Source organism: Aulonocara sp. 'chitande type north' Nkhata Bay, linkage group LG16, assembly GCF_057382095.1.
Source record: "Aulonocara sp. 'chitande type north' Nkhata Bay isolate Kocher_YH1m ecotype deep benthic linkage group LG16, A_spYH_male_GT1.1, whole genome shotgun sequence".
Classification (NCBI taxonomy): domain Eukaryota; kingdom Metazoa; phylum Chordata; class Actinopteri; order Cichliformes; family Cichlidae; genus Aulonocara; species Aulonocara sp. 'chitande type north' Nkhata Bay.
The window spans coordinates 24,000,895-24,019,864 of record NC_141359.1 but is presented as its reverse complement, the minus strand read 5'-3'; the positions used below and the strand labels follow the sequence as shown (position 1 = coordinate 24,019,864).

Below are 18,970 nucleotides of genomic sequence, written 5' to 3'. Positions count from 1 at the left end.
ACTCTGGAACAAGCAAGTTGTTCTGTAACAGCTCATAAACAGTGTGTAATGAAGAATTGGAGGTTAGCATGACACGGCGCTGATCAGATAATCAATGTCAAAGATGCGATGAATGTCAGTAAATGTAGTTTTCATGTCGTTTCTATAAAATCCTCAATTTACAACAAGCAGTTCAATTACCCTGAAAATACAGTCAATTAAATACGGGTGATTGGACAGTAGCTGCAGGATCATCGATCTTTGCATTTCTATTTCGCTGGTGGACATTTTAATTTGGTTTTTCTATTAGCACTGAAATAAAGAAAATATAAAATATATTAAACAACCCAAAAGATTTATTTTCTTGTCAAAAACCATTCAGTGAAGGTGACAGACAGTCCTCTGCATTATGATGAATTCTCTTTTTCTGTCTTGCACATTGGATACAAAACTAATCGTGTTATTGTGGACAGTGTTTTTCTGGCCTCTGTCTTTTCCTTTTTACACCTCCATCTATCTCAGTGCCTTTGTTGCATGGGTTGCAGCCCTCTCTTTAGTAAAGAGCAAGTAAACCTGGTGATATATCACGCCCATATTTGCTCCCCTAATCCTATTTCTTTAATGGGGACGTTCAAAAAAGCAACTTATCTTGAAGTCCCCTGGGGGCATTCTGGTGTAGGCTATATTTAACCAAGTGCAATTAACGACAGTATCAGCTTGTATCATTTAGAGGTAATGTAAAAATAATGGTAAATTATAGGGCCGGAATGACCCGTGATGGCAGGCCTCATATTCCCTGTAGCTTTCCACGTATTTTTAATTAATGTTAGACTGGGTATAGATATGGTGCAGCGGCACTTAAATAAGCCTGTGCCTTCAATGTCGCTATAAGCATACGCAGAAAAAATGTTTACATTATTTTAAGCAGTTAAATTCAAAATTAATCATAATAATTTGTAGCATCCAGGGTTACAATTATTTTTTAAAAATGTGTCATTCATGTGAAGAAACGGAAATGTGTAAAGACTTTTTTTTATTTACTTTCCAAGAACAAACACGATCAATAAATAACATAATTTACATTTCATATTGCACATTTTTTTCAAGTTAAAATATTTAAATTCATACAGTCATTGATATTTTAAATACAGAGATATAGAGTTATAACAGAGACCATGGGGACAAAGGCCAGTAGATTTTTCCATTTAATTTCAGTGCCCGTTTATCAGCCCTTCCAAGCCTCTTTTGAGTGGATCATAAGAATTTTTCTCCATCTCTATAGTAAATGTATAAATTTGCACGAAAAAACAAACAAACAAACCCCCAAAACAGGTCATGAGTTTGGACCATTGGTGAATTTACAAGCCAGTTTGTTGGCTATGGGATCCAGTGTTTTAACATTTAAAAAGAAACATTCAACAAGTCACAAAATAAATTAAAAAAAAGTTTTAAAAATAGCCTACCATCCACATTTCGTGGTACATTTTTCCGGATCAATATTTCAGTTTTAAGCTATCAGTAGGACTATTTGGAAAATATTTAACGATTTACAGTTCACATGTTTTATAATTAACATATTGGTGATGTCCCAACAGGAACAACTAAAATGCACATAGCCATTTTACAGGCGCAGACAGATTGTAAAGCCAGGCTATTTTATCTGAACTCTCGCCTTGCTCCGTCCCGTCATTGTGGGTGAAGAGGTCCTATAGGGATTAGATAGCCCACGTATGAAAATACTGGATTGATATAATGAGGTGCAGCAATGCAAATAAAAGAGACTGATATATCGAGGTATCTGCCATTATCAGAAAAAAATCAAAGGATCCTGGAAAGCTACTTTGTGTGTAATATTTTATAACCGTCCATGTGTCAGATACAGCATCCTCATACAGTGCGTTCTGTGTGCCAGGACTGTCGCTTTGTTCCAGGTCTTTTGTATGTCTAATGACTTCCCTCCGCGGGTTGTTAGCACTTGACAGCGGGTCTCAAAACGAGGAACTTTCTTACAGTCATGTATTCAAAGGAGCTCCATCTAGGTACATGATTGGCAATTTTTGTCATGATCCTCTCATTATTAACATAAAACTTGACGCGAAAGACGCGGTGCAAAATTATATGCACCTTCTAGCTGATTAGAGGTGTCCCTATAGAGCCGAGGCTGGGTGTTGGAGAAGCTATTGCTGCCAAAATCTCAGTCTATTAGACCTATAGTGAAGAAAGATATGCTGCTGGGCAGAAAAGTAGACCGTCTGCTATATCTAAATTTAGATAAGCATGATTAGTTCACATTTTTATCCGAAAACTAAAGGAGCCGAGATAGCCAAGGCTGGGTTTGTCACACAGAGTATTGGACATTTAAGTTGAAGTTTATGTTTTCATTTGGGGAAAAAATATAAATATGATACATTTATTGAGGCAGTGGGACATTATTAAATAAAAAAGCTAAAATGTTTTTTTCTCCCTTCAAATGTGTAAATTAATCCAGTAGCTCCCGTAAAAATAGTTCAACACACGACCATAAGCCTTTAAAAAAGTTATTAGCTGCAAAATTTTCAGAGTTTTGGGTATCAGTGTTTGTTTTAATAAAAACAGTCTCTTCCAGTTGAATCACTTTTAGACTTTTAATCTTCGAGTGTCGGTGTGTTTATGATACCGCCTAATGCATCGCCCAGGTGGGACTCCCCATTTAAAGTAGTAGGCCTAATACCCCCACCCCACCCCTAAAAGTAGGACTGGAGCAAAATAGGAAACGGTCGCGTTGGCTGCGTGATCAGTTATCTGTTAAGTGAAGTTTCTTCTCGCTGGTCTGGTGACGGGACTGAAGTTTTGCTTAGAACCGCAGCAGAATACGGCAAAAATCCACTCTCGGATCTTTGCCCGGAAGCTGTGCAGGTAAAGTCAGCGCTGGCGCTCCTGGAGCCCAATGCGCTTGCCGCCTGGCTGCTGTGGCAGCTCAGGCACGAACAGGGCCCGGTGGCTGACGGAGCGCTTACCGCAGCTGCCGCGGCCGCGGCCGCAGCCGCCGCGGATGCAGCGGCCGAGCTATTCAGGCCTGCAGGCGACTGGTAGAGTCCCGGGTGCCTGAAGCTGCATAGAAGCTCTGGCCGTGAGTATGGGTGGGAGAGCGCTCGGAAGGTATCGAGGGGGCGGATGGAAGTGGCGAAAGGTGACGAGGCGGCACCGGTGGCGGCGGCGGCCGCTGCTGCTGCCGTGACACCGACGTGCGGGTAGTAATGTAGAGGCATGTGTGAGTGGAAAGGGTAAGGTAGACTTCCTGTAGCTGCCGCGTGCGTCATCATGTAAGTGTAGAAGCTAGGGTCTGCTGGATGGGGCCAGGACATCGCCAAACGCTGCCTTTTATCCTTCATCCGCCTGTTCTGGAACCACACCTGCACACAGAGTCAAAACAAGCCCCATATTGAAGCTGCCATGTTGTTTTCAAGCTCAGACCTCTGAAGAGCTGAGCTGGACAGACACGTTACCTGCGCTGATTTCAAATGTTTCATGCAAATGTTCTCGAAGTAATGATCGGCTTATTGCAGTATTATCAATCCGTTAAAGTAAAGGGGGGTATATTGTTTTGCACTTATTCTTGTTTTAATGGATTAATGTACAAATTACTTGGATCCATAACGTAAAATTTGTCACTATCCACATCTTTAGCTGTTTAGTAAAATCGCATTTTGTGTGAGTGTGTGCAAGATAAAATAAATTTAAAAAATGTCTGCACCATTTTATGCGCACGAATAAAGATAACACGGCCCCTGTTTTAAACTGCAGAGTATTTTCACTGTTGCTATTAATGTGTTTGCTTTTAAATAGTCACATCATTGCTTTCCATGCACAAAAACACGTGCACGTCACACACAACGCGCGCGCGCACACACAGAGGAATATTTATTCAAGCTTAATTTTGCAACGTACCTTAATTGTAGTTTCGGGCAAATTTAGCGTCGCCGCTAACTCACATCTTCTCGGTCTCGAAACATAATTTTCCCTGTAAAACTCTTTTTCCAGTCTTGCGATTTGTTCTCTGGTGAAAGCAGTCCGATACCTTCTGACTTGATCGGCATTTGAATTGTTTGATCCCACCGTTGAATTACCGTTCATGTTCTGGAGGGAGTTTGAGCTTGTGTTGGAAGATCCAGAGCTACTGTCTGAAAAACCTGAAAATTAAAAAAATAAATAAAAAATAAAACTTTCGCAGTAATAATAATAAGATTAATACTAATACTAATAATAGTAATTCAGCTTTACTTGTGAGTGGGCCTACCGGATTTCACAGTGTAGTAGAATAACAAGACGTTTGTGTAACAAATAATAATAATAATAATAATAATAATAATAATAATAAAATAATAATAATAATAATAATAATAATTTAGGGTTTTGGTTTGGAATTTTTTGTCCTTGGATAAAATAAATAGTCGACAATAACAACAATAATAGTAATGTTCATGTCCAAAATGATTGCCGAGAGAAAAACTGATGAAAATAAAATCTTACCTTTATTGTTTTCCTTGTGCTGGCTCGGGGAGCGATGCGCAGGGCATCCCACTTCCACATCACTGTTAATATCTGATTCTTGCGAAACTTCGGAGTAAAGGCTCATTTTCTTCCTGCTTTCTGACGAGGAAATCTCCGCCGAGGAAGAATTTTCACTGCCGTGGTGTGTACCGAAAAGACTGTCAATTTCAAATTTGCTTTTCGTCGGGATGTCCCCAAGATTTCCATGGAGGGAAGCGGAAGTTATTCTCGGGCTTAGTCGTCCGCCGTGCTGGGAGTTTTCCAGGGCCTCCAGCACTGAATTTCCAGGCGTGTCTGCGAGCCTCTTCCCGGCGACAGGACTGTGGAGACCTCTCTCCATCAATATCATCTCTTTTCTTATCCTCTCCATCATTAAGCCGTGGAAGACGACGACGACGAAGAAGAAGAAAAAAAAGCACACACACACACAGACACACACACAACACTTGTCCAGGGGGCTGGAGCACCAATGAGTTGTGTCGGAGCTAAATCCGCATGCAACTCCTGCAACTGTGTCTAAATAACTGTCTCTAAACCTTTTTATAAGCAAGACGCAAAAATGAAAGAATCTAAACGCAATCGACGAGCGACTGCTCAAAATGAGCCGTGCATCCTCCCCACAGCAGCAAAATGTCATTCATCAAAAGTGGCTGCTGTTCGTTGTTAAAATGCTGGGCTGACGTTGCTCCAATGATCATTTATTGTAACAGGTTTATAAGCAAATAAATAGGAGAGGGCTGTCACTTGATGATGGAGGCGGCCTTCGGTCAGACGAATAATATCCAAGTGGAGAGGAAGAGAGAAGTGAGGAGCGAGGTGCTTGTCCCTGGGTTGATCTCTGAGTCTGTTGTAGATCGCTCTTGGGTTTGGCCTCTTGGGTGAAATTGACAGTCTGATTAATAAAATGAGCGAGGCAACATTTCCCTCTTCATTTAGGAATATTATTATGCTTTGATTCTCCATTGTTTGCCTCCTCTCTTCCAGCCCTCCCCCTCCCTAATCATTGTTCTTTTTTTATTCCTTTTATTCCCCTTTTTTCTTTTATATATATATTTTTGCCATTTTTGCGACTTAATCAGAATGCGAAGTGCAATCAGATTAAGCTGGAAAGCAGTGACGTGAGAATAAGAGTGTTATTCTTCAGATAGTGTTACGTTGATGATTTGTTTTATTTTATTATTATTTTATTTTATGAAGTATGTGTTTTTCTCCGTTTTTGGGGGGACTTGCACCCAGCTCTTTAATCGTGAACGACACATTTCGTTGCGATAATCGCGCCTGGATTTTCTATTTATTTATTTTATTTATTTATTTTTTTACAGCAGCACACACAAACAGTTATCAGTACACATAGTATGAAGGCTGCTCGTTAACACAAGGCCACTTTTAAAATTAATTTAGCCAAATTGGGTCTATATAAGCTTTTATGATTTGACGATCGAAACGTCGCTGTTGTAATAACAGCCGTCTCGTTACAGCTAATTCTCGTTACGTTTCCCTCGTTCGTTTTGATTGACTTATGCATTAAATTCATCTGAATTACTCAGATTTCATATCTTACACAGCCATTTCTGGCATTTTAGGATGTCTTATCTAATTGAAGTATTATATCCAGTTTTTAGTCCGTTTCAATCGTTTCTGTTGAAAGGTAGTTAGGGTGTATTCATAAGACAATTACAGAAAAGTATTTAACATATTAACTGTATGTGAGCACATAACACCCGTGCTTGGACTAGTTTGTCGACGTGAAAACACTATAAAGGCGCCCTCAGATAATCCTATGCGCGTCCTCTGGCGCCTCCTGCAGGTTTTAATTTTAATTGCATTGAAATGAGACGTTGAATGGATGTTTGGTTGTAGTTTAAGTCCTGACTTGTGTCTGGCCAGCCAATACTAGTGTCTATGACAATGGTTTAATAGATCAATACTGTAATGAGCCTACCACAAGAGTATTATAAAACAGCTGCAAGCAGCTGGAAACTGAAAGAGCTTTATTCCTATTTTACAGTGTCCTCTGTATTATCAAGAATATAATGGAGTTAATCAGCTGACTGTGGGCTATAATATATTTGTATCACTTGCATTGTGTTGCAGTTTGAAAAAGAAATCATTCACCCAACCCATGTTTTGTTGTATTATTATTATTTTTCAGTAACTAACAGTGAAAGCGTGACTAAGTATCAACATGGCAGCATCAGCACCCCCTTTTTCGTTTGTTTTATCCACACAAGTCATAATCATTTAATCAGGGACCCAGCCCACTGTTTAACTGCTGTTGATTTTATTTTTATGTTTTACAACCTGCAGTAAAAGACCAACTAATTAAATTTACACAAATCTAAAGCAAGTTACATGCATTTGTTATACTGTCTGGGAACACAATATGTTTTAAAAAAAATACAAATATTGTTAAACTGAAATAAGACACTGAAATGCATTGTTCCCCCAGAGCTTTGGGAATTTACATGTAATATAATTAGATAATTTGCATATGCACTGCTTTAATTCTGCAGCTGATGGATCTTTTTATGAATTTTTTTTAAGTGTGTGTGTTGGTTGGAGGTTGGGCATAAAAAATGATATGCTTAATATGTGCATGAATACAAATGACATGTAGAAGACAGGAAAGGTTTGGATGTGCAGCTACTGCAGTGCGACTCTTCCACAGGCACCATCCAACAAAAGAGAGCTAGTCCTACAGTGCAAAAGTTTATGTACTATAAAAATGTAATTTGTAATCTGTAATTTTGGCAAATTTCAGAGAAATAGACCAAATCTTTTTCTTCTGTACATAAAAAAAATCTGTGACAGAAAATAAATCTTGCCACTGATTTGTTTGATTAAATTTTCCTTTGAAGTTCAATTTTATTAAGTCACAGTCATCTTGTTGCGAGAGTGCAATTACATATATAATTCTTTTTTAAAGTTATACACCTTTACCTTCTTTTATGACAGGAGTTAGTGTTAATATCCATGCACAGTGTGGAGGAATAAGCATTCCCTCACTTTTCTGCTACATTTACACTCGGACATGAAGGCTTTAATGTGGATGACTTGAGGTGACTCTGAAGGTTTTCCTCAGCAGTTGATGCATTGCACAGATGCACATGTGTTGAGTTATCACATTTCATGACTTAAAGTGTGCAGCTGCACTGAGAACCAGAGCTCTTTCACACAGAATTTACCTATGTACATATGTTGGGAACATTTGGAGCCTATAAATATAAACCTGCAGCTTTCATAGTATTAGCCAAATCACCGGGTGGAAAGCAAGGCTGCAGTTGTGCTGATGAAAGGTTATATGTTGTTTCTCTCCTTTTTTTGTACTTTACAGTTACGTTTCTCTGTCATGTGGAGTCACCATGCACACAATTTCTGTGTGTTTTTATGTGCAAGGGATAGCTTGTTTGGACAAAGAGTTTCTTCAGGTATTGATCGATTACTTCTCTCTTCATTGATAGATAATTAGGGTAGTGAAGGTGAGGTCTGGTAGAAAATATGTGTAATCAAAGATTTTGCTATCATTGTGTGTGACGATATCTACTCGCAATTTCATAGTAGCAAAGGTGTCCTTTGTTCTTATGTGAAAGAAATTTTCAGACATTGTGATTGTTAAGAAGATTTTCCATTTGTGAACATAATTAACTTTTTTTTTTTTACTGTAAAGTAAGGTAAAAACAGATATTCTGGAATCTGGAAAAAGTATAGGAAACAGCATCTTATAGAATGGGATAAAATGCAATCAGGTGAATAAAAAAAAGTTCATATTGCTTGACTTGAATAAGTTATTTATTTATTCCGGAGAGCAAACATTGATTAAATGTGCCATTTCTTTTGCCTATTACAGTGGACAGAAATGACATTGATGCAATAATGTTATATCAAAGTATGCATTGTGGAGTGTGAAGCAATAAAAAGCACAAATGAGTTTAACAGCTAATAAATTGTTCACATGTTTAGTGTCGATGAGTCACAAGACACAGAAAAAGCATAAGATCAGATTTAATGCATGTACAGTTAAACTCAAATAAACTAGGGACTCGGGACTGGTGACCATCCTGCACTGGGGTCACACAGTGGCAGTGGTGCTTAAGAGCTGTACAACATCAGTCTTCAAACTTTACATCTGCAAATGTTGCTACAGTATGCAATGCACAATTGGAGTGTTAACACATTAGAAACCTGTTTCCAAAGAGATGGACAGATATATAAACACCTGCCCAAGCACACAAAACTACCTTTGTGGTAGTTACTCTTCAGTGGTGTCACCACACAAACATACAAAGATAAACAGACATTAGAAACACAAAACCGAACATTTATTTTCACATTGTGCTAAAACTTCAGAAAAACGTGTCTGTTTTAATAAGTCAGAAAATACAAGTGTGGGCAGAGAGGAAGAGTCTGGTGGAACGGACATGGGACAAGCTGTCATTTCTTAACTAAGACACCTGCCAATTAAGCTTACATGCTTTGAATATTTCCCCATAATCTCTAATATCAACTTTGTGAGATGATGGATTTCAAACTGGATAATGAACCACAGACCATAAAACATGGGAGAAGTTTGGGGAGTTTCCCAGTTAACCTCAGTAGATTTGTGTGTATCAGTATTCCTCTAGTGACCATTAGTGGAACTGCATTTTCGCGGCTCTTAAGTGGCTTCAGTTGGCCCCTGATCAGTGGACATTACCTTCTAAAAAATCTTCTTATACCTCGAACATCTGTTAATTGTTTTTGCATTAAAGAGGAATTTATTCAATGAAGAGTGAAAGATAAATACATGATGACACACACATAAAGAATAAAAAAAATTACACAACAAACCTATAAAAAACAAAGGTTAGTTGGTTATTAAAATATGATCCACAGTGACAAAAATTTCACATTTGCAGTTTGAAGTGCAATAGATGAAGAATGAGTCATTTTCCCATTACATTCAGACTGAGCAAATGCACTTGGCATTGGAAAATTATTGATCCATCCTGGCACCACAGTCTAGGTAGTTATCTTGATCCATGGTAAAACAATGTCTAGGTGAAGAATACAAAACGAGCACCCAGGGTATTGCTAAGAACAATTCTCACAACTGAATAAATGTTAACAAATGCTAGCAAAGATTTACTGGTACTTGTTTTCTCCTCATCGCATCTCAAGCTCTTGCACAAAAAATAATATGTGAAACATACAAATGTGATAGTAGAATATTAAGTTAATAAATCCTAGATATTGTTTTGATAACCAGGGAGTAAATCCGAGGCAACTGAAGGATTACTAATAGCCTATATTAGAGGTGAACAATAACACGAGGCTGTAAAATAATGTACCTCCATCAATGATCAAAGATGCTGAGCTTACTTGAAATAATAATCAAAGTGACAAATATACTGAGCTATGTGGGACACCAAATCATCATGTATGTGTAGGATTGTGTGTGATATTAGTCATTCATAAAATCAAGAGAATTAAAGTGTGATATTGTAAAAGAGTGTTAACTCACTTGTGTAGGCAATTCTCTCAGCTTTTTAAGAACTTCCTGTGCTTAGTGCTTTATTTTTTGTTTCAACACTTGAAGTATGATAACATGGGGCTGGTTTTGCAGACAGGGTCAGTGATAGATAAAGTTGTTTCACATGATCCTCCTCCTTTTAAAATGTGCAGAAGAGAGAACCACTTACACCATCATTAGTGCTTCTGATATTGCTAAAACAATCCATATACACTGTTAAAACGACTTTGTAGACTTCTTTCTTGAAGTGAGAGGTCCATCTAGTGGCGCTATCTTGTGAATGCAGTTGCATAACAAAGGGGAGCATATTATGTTGTCCTAATCGACCATATTTGAAAGCCACATTGTCCCACAAGTCGAGTTATGATGCATTATTGCAAGTATTTCGATGCTTGCTTATTATTTATTTATTTATTTTGCTTTAACTAGTCAACCAGGTTAAGATTATACAGGACGTTTTGAGTGAGAGATGAAAGCCATGATGAAACATTCACATTTAAACCCTCTGCTTCGTTGATACAAAACATGAGCATTTTCCGGTACTTTTATTTATGCTTTTAAAAGCCATTAAAAGGAAACACTGTACCGGAATCATGTAAATATGTTTTTTTTTTTAATCTAAATTGTTGAGAATTTTCGTCTTTTCCTGATGTCATTAAAGCAATACTTTTACCACGCCCCACCTCATCTATCAATTCTACACACACAAAAAAGACCAAAGACAAAAAGAAACAATTTGTCAGTAGTGAGAAAATTGACTGCAATCTAAACAATGTGGCAAACTAAATGTTAAATAACACAGTAGTAACTGTTTTCCACCATAAAACTTACAACTTTTGTGATGTATGCTGGAAACTATCCCCACCCTTGTTTTGGGACCACTTTTTGAAATGTTAACTGTGTCATTTCTTTGCAGTGCTTTCGTGGCACGTTTATACAAAATCATGACTGCACTGGAGATAAAGTTATAATGCAGCATCAGCACCGTCCTTATAACATAGGGTAGCTTTTATAGCCCAATGCATATGAGGCATTTTAACGATTTTTCACCATCAGTAAATTAATTGTGACGCAGCATATTTGAGAAGAAACTGTGACTCCAAGCTCCAAAAATACACACCACTGATGTATTTGAGTCAGCACACCTAATTTTTAAAGACAGTGACCCTTTTCGGTAGCCCCATTAAAATACAGAAAACAGAAAAAAAACAGCAACCTCATTTGTGGGAGTACTATCCTCGAAGGAACTCTTGGTTCAGGTCCATTACTTCAGATAATTCTATTGAAAGGCACCAGGGTGTCAAGTGTTCCCAAATGAACGCGACAGTTTCTCAGAATATAATCAGCTTTTTCTCCGATGCAACATCTCACGTTATTATTTCTGTTAAGGTGACCGGAGCTTTATATTTTACATAATGGAAATTTAAGCTGAATGTAAGTCTACAGTCTCTTAAATTTGCTATATTTTTATGTTTATTCATTTTTAAAAATTTATTTTTTACTTCCAATGACTCTAAATTGCTGCGAAATTACTCAGAAAAAAACTTAGAAATAACTGCGAAAATTCAGTGTAGCATTTCTCAGCCATGAGAACTTGAACGAGGGAAGCAGCAAGTTTATTACCAAGGACAATAGACGGCGGATAGCCCTCAAAGGAAAACAGCCAGACTGGAAACAGCTAGACTGAGTATCCTCAGTTTGGCTCCTGACACCCTAAACACGAAGGACGAAGAACAGTAAATGACACTAAAACTCTATTTTGAAATTGTCGGAGTCTGTAATTTTGTGATTCTTGGCTGCAGCCGAAAGCTCACTTTTATAAAGCAAAACGTTTCCTAAATATAGGTTCACACACGTTTCATGTGCGTTATTATATTAATTTTCTAGCATTAAAGCTAGCATTTCTGATGACTGCTATCCATTTGGCCTCGATAGAAGCTGTGAACACCAGATTCTGGGCAACACTCGTACGAAACACGAACAATTCATGGGCGCAGGTAAAACCGTTCATCTGCACACACATAATTGTTCCTAATCCTAATATTTTCTTCTCAATTAGTTTTAGTCATATAAATAGTTGTAGTCACATTAAAATGATGATGTAATAAACGACAATTTTCAGATGTTTCTTTTTGACTTTTTCTTTGCTGAAGTTTCATTGTAGTGTCTCGTGAGTTACTCTGAATACTGAAAACACATGGCGCATGAGTCGTGCAAAAAAGTGATGGCCGATGTCTGTGTGTGTTTTATTTCTAACATCGATAAAGAAGGGGTTATATATAAATTAAAGAACCTGTTTTGTAAGTATCTATAAGTATCTCTTCTGTGCTCCACGTTACAATCAATCGGAACCTTGTTGATAACTTCAAATATTTTTACAGAACTCTGTTTATGTTGCATTTTGCGCAGCCGTCTTGGCCAGATGTCGTGAAAAAGACATTTCTAATGTCATTTTTTCAGGTTTTGAGCTGGGTGAAGAAAATTTGTAATGAAGGTTTGAGAAGAATTAAGGTCACTTTGCAAAAAACCGATTGCAGCGCCTAAATTGTGACAGGAATGTTCAAAATGCCTTCGAATCAAATGTGCGATATGTTTGAGATTTGACTGATTATAGGCCAACAAGTTATTTACGACAGTTTAAATCTAAAACCTCGCATAGTCTATATTTTAAAAGTTTTTAAACTATGAAATGTAAAACAGAAAATGTATAAACTGCAAACCCTCCCCCCCCAAAACGTCTGATTTTATAACGTTTCCCTCTTTGGATGAAATAAATGTAACAGCGTCACTGGACTTTTAATTAATTGAAAAAACGTTGTTTTCAGTCTAACACATATAATTTTAATCCCTTAAAATCGGCTTTGTAAAACATCAGTTCATGTGATTGTTATATTTAGCATACCTAGGTACTGATGACGATGTAGACTCTGGAGACATTATCTCATGGTTCCTTTCCTGATAATCTTTTTTTTTTCTTCTTGCACAGGAAACCAAACACGACTCAAATGGTTACTGGAGATAAGCAAAGCTCCTACCGCAGTAAAAACATTACAATGGTCAGAGTAAAGACATAATGACACGATACAAAGGCTATATATGCATAATGTTATGCTGCCACCTATTGGATTAAAGCCGAAACATCTCACATAATCAAAACACTACAGGTTTATTAAAGCTTTTGTCTTTTATCTTGTATCAAATTAAACACATTCAGAAGCTTTGGCTTTAATGCTAAACATTTCCAGACATATCCAAAAAACCTGAAACAAAAGAAAATAAAAAAGATCACAGCGACAGGTTCAGCATGATTAAATGTTTATTTTACATTTTAGGGATGTTTTGTTTATTTATTCATAACCACAAAATCCTCCCTGTCGTCAGTGTCATTAAAAAAAAAAAATCAATTTCACGTCACAGGGGAATACTGTATCCAAGAAAAAAAATAAACAAATAATTTATATAAAACATGCAGTAATACCAAAGAAAATAGTGCAATATACTCCCCATGAATTACAGGCGTCCTTTCGAAAATAATATGGTATGGAGATATTATGGGTGTATTAGGAAAGCTGGTATAACGCACAATTACACCGTGTAGCTGAAGTATCCCACAACAGTACATTCCCACATATCCCAACAGTACGATCATAAATAAATACGGAAAACTACAAACAAAACCGAGGTTGTTCTAAATTTAGCCAAGCACTTGATATTACCAGAACAAATGTGCTACAAAATGATAGCAGACGGAAGTATTTTCCATTTTATGTAAAGGTACTAACATTTTACAAGAATCTCAGTGTTATTTTGGCACAGTTGGGTTACAGCGTAGCATAATTTTACACAGAGATGAAGGCACCAATATTCTATAGTGAATTTCATATGTGACTTTATGGTGATCTTTAACTGGTGTGTTCAGATCTACCTACCTCAAGTTTCTTGAGCAAGTTTTGACAAATAAATAAATAGATAGATAGACAGATAAATACAAATAATAAAAATAATAGACAAAAATACTTCTCTAAAAGTCAGTGGGAATTTTCAATCATGCGTAACTTTATTTCTGTGCTTAGACCTTGGCTCTTTACCAGCGCAAATAAAGGGTATTTTGCAGGCATTACGAGGAAACCAGGGCTACAATCAAATATCAAATACAATGCCCTGCGTGCACTAAAGGTATGTGCCCCTTTATGTCCGTTTATCCTGATATAGTGGCATTGTGTATAAATACAGCACGCCAGGCAGGACGAATTCGTACTTCTTGTCTGCACAATTTAAGGTTTTTGCGTGCAATTTCAGTGAAAAGGTAGTTAGAATTATGGTCAGGGTTACTGGGCCTTTCATTGTGTCACATGAAAGGCAAAACGCAAACTTAGTATCTATCTATCTATCTATCTATCTATCTATCTATCTATCTATCTATCTATCTATCTATCTATCTATCTATCTATCTATCTATCTATCTATCTATCTATCTATCTATCTATCTAATCATATTTCTAAGTTTTTTTTTTCCGAGTAATTGCAAAGATTAAATGGTTGGTTGGAACCATTTCATTGCCCACCCGCCCAATACCAAAACATTTCCTCAAGGAGTATTTTGCTTTGCTGTATTGGAAGCAAGGGTGGGGGCGGAACAACATAGTTTACATATCACGTGACACTGTATTAACAAATCAACAATTACCTTCCCTTTATTCTTCAGGAGTTGCTAAAACGCTTGCAAGAAGCGTTTGAGGAAAGCTCCATGGAAATGTGTGAGCGGAATCCTTTAAATCCCGGCTATGTTGGTTCTCTGTTAAATTTTGCTCCCCCTGAGTCGTTGTATTTCTCCAACTTGCGCGGTAATGGAGCCCATATACCCGGGCTGCATCAGCTCCCTTACAATAGGAGGGAGGTGTGCACGCTCCCGTGGACTTCCTCAAGTTCGTGCGCGTCTGGGCCAGCGGCACCACCACAGAGCCGCGCCTTCGGAGGCTACTGTCCGCCGTTTTTGTCCAATTCAGTGTCTTTAAACACAAACTCCTCGAGCGGCCACGTCAAGACGCATTTGGAGGAGTCTCCTCGATGCTTTCAGGACACAAGCCAAAAGACAGAGGAGTCTGGCAGTCAAGATGAAGTTTACGCCGGGGATCACGGGGTCCGTTACTCAGCTCTGGACAACCGGTCTCACGGTTCTGCGGCACAGCTTGATCCGGATACAGCAGGTCCACTGAACGTGAACGGCCCCAAACAGGAGGAGAATCCCATTCACACGTTATCCAGTAACCCATGCTCCAGGACGACTTTTGCTCAAGGTTAAGTAGTTACATAATTCTTCAGGCCAGATTCCTTATTTTATCAGCAGTGCTAGCTATTTTACTATAAAACCACACATTTGCAACAATATGGGCATGATCTATGCTTCTGTGTGGCCACTGTGTGGTTCTGTGGCTATAACTAATCTCCTATAAGGTTATTACAACAGGAATGCATACATGTGGCTATGATTTTATTTATTTTTTTGGTCCATGTATACTATTTAAAATGTCCCATAATAACCTTGTAGAGTCCTTTGCATGTGTGAGTCATTCTAATGTCAGGTCTTTTTTTCCATAAGCGCAGCAGATGTGGTTCCTTTTTCTTATGATCTTAATAAAATATGTAAGACGTTAGCCACGCTATAAGCAGCGCATTTGGGACCACTTATTTTCCTTCGCCTTATTTAACTGTGGCTGGAGGTGCTGTTAAAGTTTAAATCTTGTTTGCACCTCTACTCTCTTCAGGTGCCCCGTGGTGCTCGTCGCAAGTGAAAACAAGAAAAAAGAGAAAGCCCTACTCGAAGCTGCAGCTAGCTGAACTTGAGAATGAATTTATGATGAACGAGTTCATTAACAGACAGAAACGCAAGGAGCTGTCAGACAGACTTGACCTTAGCGACCAGCAGGTGAAAATCTGGTTTCAGAATCGGAGGATGAAGAAGAAACGACTGATGATGCGCGAGCAAGCTTTCTCTGCATACTGATGACCTTTGGCCTTGATCCTGAGCATCGCATCAATAATGTAACGTTCTGCGTCCGCACTCCATGTTGCTAAATTGATTCCTCCAGTTGTGTTGGAGGAGTCACTGACTGGAATAATTTCCTATGTTCTTTTTTTTCTTTTCTCGAATGAATGAATCTCAACATTTATCAGCTGCACAGGTGGGAAAGGTGGGTGGACGGAATTGGTGGGCCGGGTTTCGTGTCTACAGTCGTGTCTGTCGTTAGGTCTGGGCGACTAAAGCACTTTGGTGAAGGTCATGGAAATACATTTGTTTTAGTTTAATTTAAATGCGCAGCTTCTGTTACGTTATATATTATACCTTCATCAAAAAGTTCCAGCATATTTGTAGTATAGCCTAACAAATGCAAAAAATAAATTTGCATTGGTGACTGAGACTGAGTAGATTTTTACGCATGCTGGGTCACTTTTGGCTTTAAGATTCTCCAAATGCGCCGTAGGCCACAGCTTCCAAACTGGTCTTAGCCGGCGGATGATAATCAGTCTATAAGCCCACTTGTTTCTCATCCAGCGCAAATATGAGACCAGCTTAAACTGAAATGTGGAACCATTTGTTTTTGTGTCTTTTGTATGACGGCCTTTGCATGTAGTGCAGCCTTATTGTAGAAGGCAACAGTCAAGTTCACGTTTACGATGTGTAAAACATTAGCAATAGTCAGCACTGCAAAATATATCTCATGATTGCATGCCCATCCCCTAATTGATGTTATTTAATCAAATGTCTGAATTATCCACCTTTTTTTGTGTAAATCTGTTTAAAGAAGTAATGCGAAACTACTTTTCGCAGCGTATTTGGCGCTAGGAAGTGTTTGAAGCCCGCAAAAAAAGAAAAAGAAAAGAAAAAAGGTTTGTGGATGTGAAACAGTCTGATGGTGTCAAAACGCATAATATCTGTTGTAAATTAAATGTTTATCTTTTTTTGTTGTTGTTGCTAGACCTCTGTATTGTCACAAAAAACGCACATATGTGTGATCTCAAGGTCGCATCAAAGTCATTCTAAAGCGGAAGATTTACATTTTTTGAAAATAAATACGCAGTTATAGTTTATTCCAAACTGGATTTGACTTATTTAATAGCAATTTCAGAATGCATGGTGTTGGTAAGTATAATATGAAGTTATACAAGTTTTTTTTTTTTTTTTTTTTTTTAAATCAAGGTAAATTGGTTTTGTACTGTGGATGCACCTGGAGATGAATGCATTTGTAAATAAAGATCCTTTAAAAAAGAATCGTGACCAAGTTATTTTGCATCATGATAGATATTTCATATTTATTAGGAATGATATTGGAAAGAAAATGTAACTAAAGACTTCACGCTTGTGCCGTTCACCGTTATTCATATAGCTTCGCTCCAGAGCTGATATTTAGCGTATAACCGAGCACTGATCTGCACCTCTTCCACGCTGCGTCACATAGATTTTAAAACTAAAGTCAGCGTCGTTTGTTTAGGAAATCTCAAAGCCTGCAGATGTAAAAGAACCATGAGAGGGCTGCCTTATGCGAGCGTAATCTTTCTCTAGAAATAAATTGTATCTCTATAAAATGTCTGTAGCATGGAGGAATGTTTTTCTTTTATATCTGCACCTTTAACAGGCTATTATCTCTCTGCTCTCCAGCACTCACTTTAAATTGAAACCCCTCCATTCTGCATTTGGCTTTGGCATTTTATATGCGTAATTCCTCTGCACAGTGGATAACCCAGCAGCATTTCTCACCCACAAGAAAATCTCTGCATGCCAGTTGGAGGTTATTGCGGCTGTAACTAAATGAAATGGATGTAAATCAATATCTCAGCGACATCAAGTGAACTTTCTGCACCAGACAAGTCCATCCGTGCTCATTAGTGGTGCATGTGATATGGCCAAATCTAGCTCTGTCACTGTTTTCATTACCAAAACTCTTCGCTGGTGTTTCCACGGCGGACCTGCAGGTCACAAGTGGTCAGGGTAATTTTAAACGAAGAGAGACCGCGACTCTGCAGGAACGACCAGCCATCAGCAGAGCAGCACACGCGACATTACGGGAGAGTGAATCTATAAATGGTTCCCCTCGTTACATCATTATCACGTCATCATCACCGCATCACTGCAACTATTATGTTTCTGTTAAACTGCAGTCATAAGTTCAAGGAAGTCTGAATAACATTTTAGAGCTATAGTAATTTGTAATGAAACATAAAGATTTTTCCACTCTCCTTACAGAGTTTCTGGGACTTTGGCATACTTTCAAACCACTGCAATTCATTCTTTTTGCCCTCACTGTTTTGCGGGCCTGTTGTGTGGTGCTTAGAAGCTTAACAGCCAGTTCTCCTTCCACAGAGTATTTCAGACGCCTGCAGTGGGTTTTCTGTGCGTCTCAGACATTGTTTGCTGCTTTATTGGTTTACTGCCTGGCTGCGTCACATAGCTAAGGCTTCCTCTAGATAGTTGGGGTGCCAAAAACAAAGTTAAGGTCAAGTTAGTAGACTGGGTTTCTATTTCTCACAATATCAGAAAAAAAGTCTTATGGAAGTTAGCTTTCGTGTGTCTATTTCAGCAATTGTGTTTCAAGTGGAACCTTTTAATGTTTTGCTTAATGTCACACGCCTTAATTAAACAAGCTGGACAACACGACGTTTAACCTTTTTGTAAATGCTTGGAACTTTAAAGCATCTCGTCTGCAGCCTGATTTGATATCTGAAATTTTAAGCTTAATACAGTCTTACACATTGCAACCTTTCCATGTAATAGAAGACGGCCAAAAAAGACAACCTAAAGCACACAAAACACCAAATTATAGCAACAACTCGTCTTAACTTAAAGTAAGCCATTAGTCTCATACCGCTATCAACTTTTCACTGCAATTATTTAAATTAATTAAATAATTAAGTTATTTATTCATGTGATAGTTACATAGATACAGATGTTTTGAC

At 38.0% G+C, this 18,970-nt stretch overlaps 2 protein-coding genes across 2 annotated transcripts; one reads left to right on the top strand and one right to left on the bottom strand.

The window, feature by feature from the left end:
* Nucleotides 1-1,085: 1,085 nt before the first annotated feature.
* On the bottom strand, nucleotides 1,086-5,146 carry evx2 (even-skipped homeobox 2). The gene is made up of 3 exons (XM_086266643.1): nucleotides 4,489-5,146; nucleotides 3,907-4,148; nucleotides 1,086-3,371 (listed from the first exon to the last, which is right to left on the bottom strand). Exons 1-3 carry the CDS (start codon nucleotides 5,144-5,146, stop codon nucleotides 2,757-2,759), a joined length of 1,515 nt encoding a protein of 504 aa, XP_086122769.1. The 3' UTR covers nucleotides 1,086-2,756.
* A 9,603-nt stretch (nucleotides 5,147-14,749) lies between these two features.
* On the top strand, nucleotides 14,750-17,307 carry hoxd12a (homeobox D12a). Its single transcript, XM_086266272.1, has 2 exons — nucleotides 14,750-15,315; nucleotides 15,784-17,307. The coding sequence occupies exons 1-2, from the start codon at nucleotides 14,766-14,768 to the stop codon at nucleotides 16,020-16,022; spliced, it is 789 nt and encodes a 262-aa protein (XP_086122398.1). The 5' UTR covers nucleotides 14,750-14,765; the 3' UTR covers nucleotides 16,023-17,307.
* Nucleotides 17,308-18,970: the final 1,663 nt, after the last annotated feature.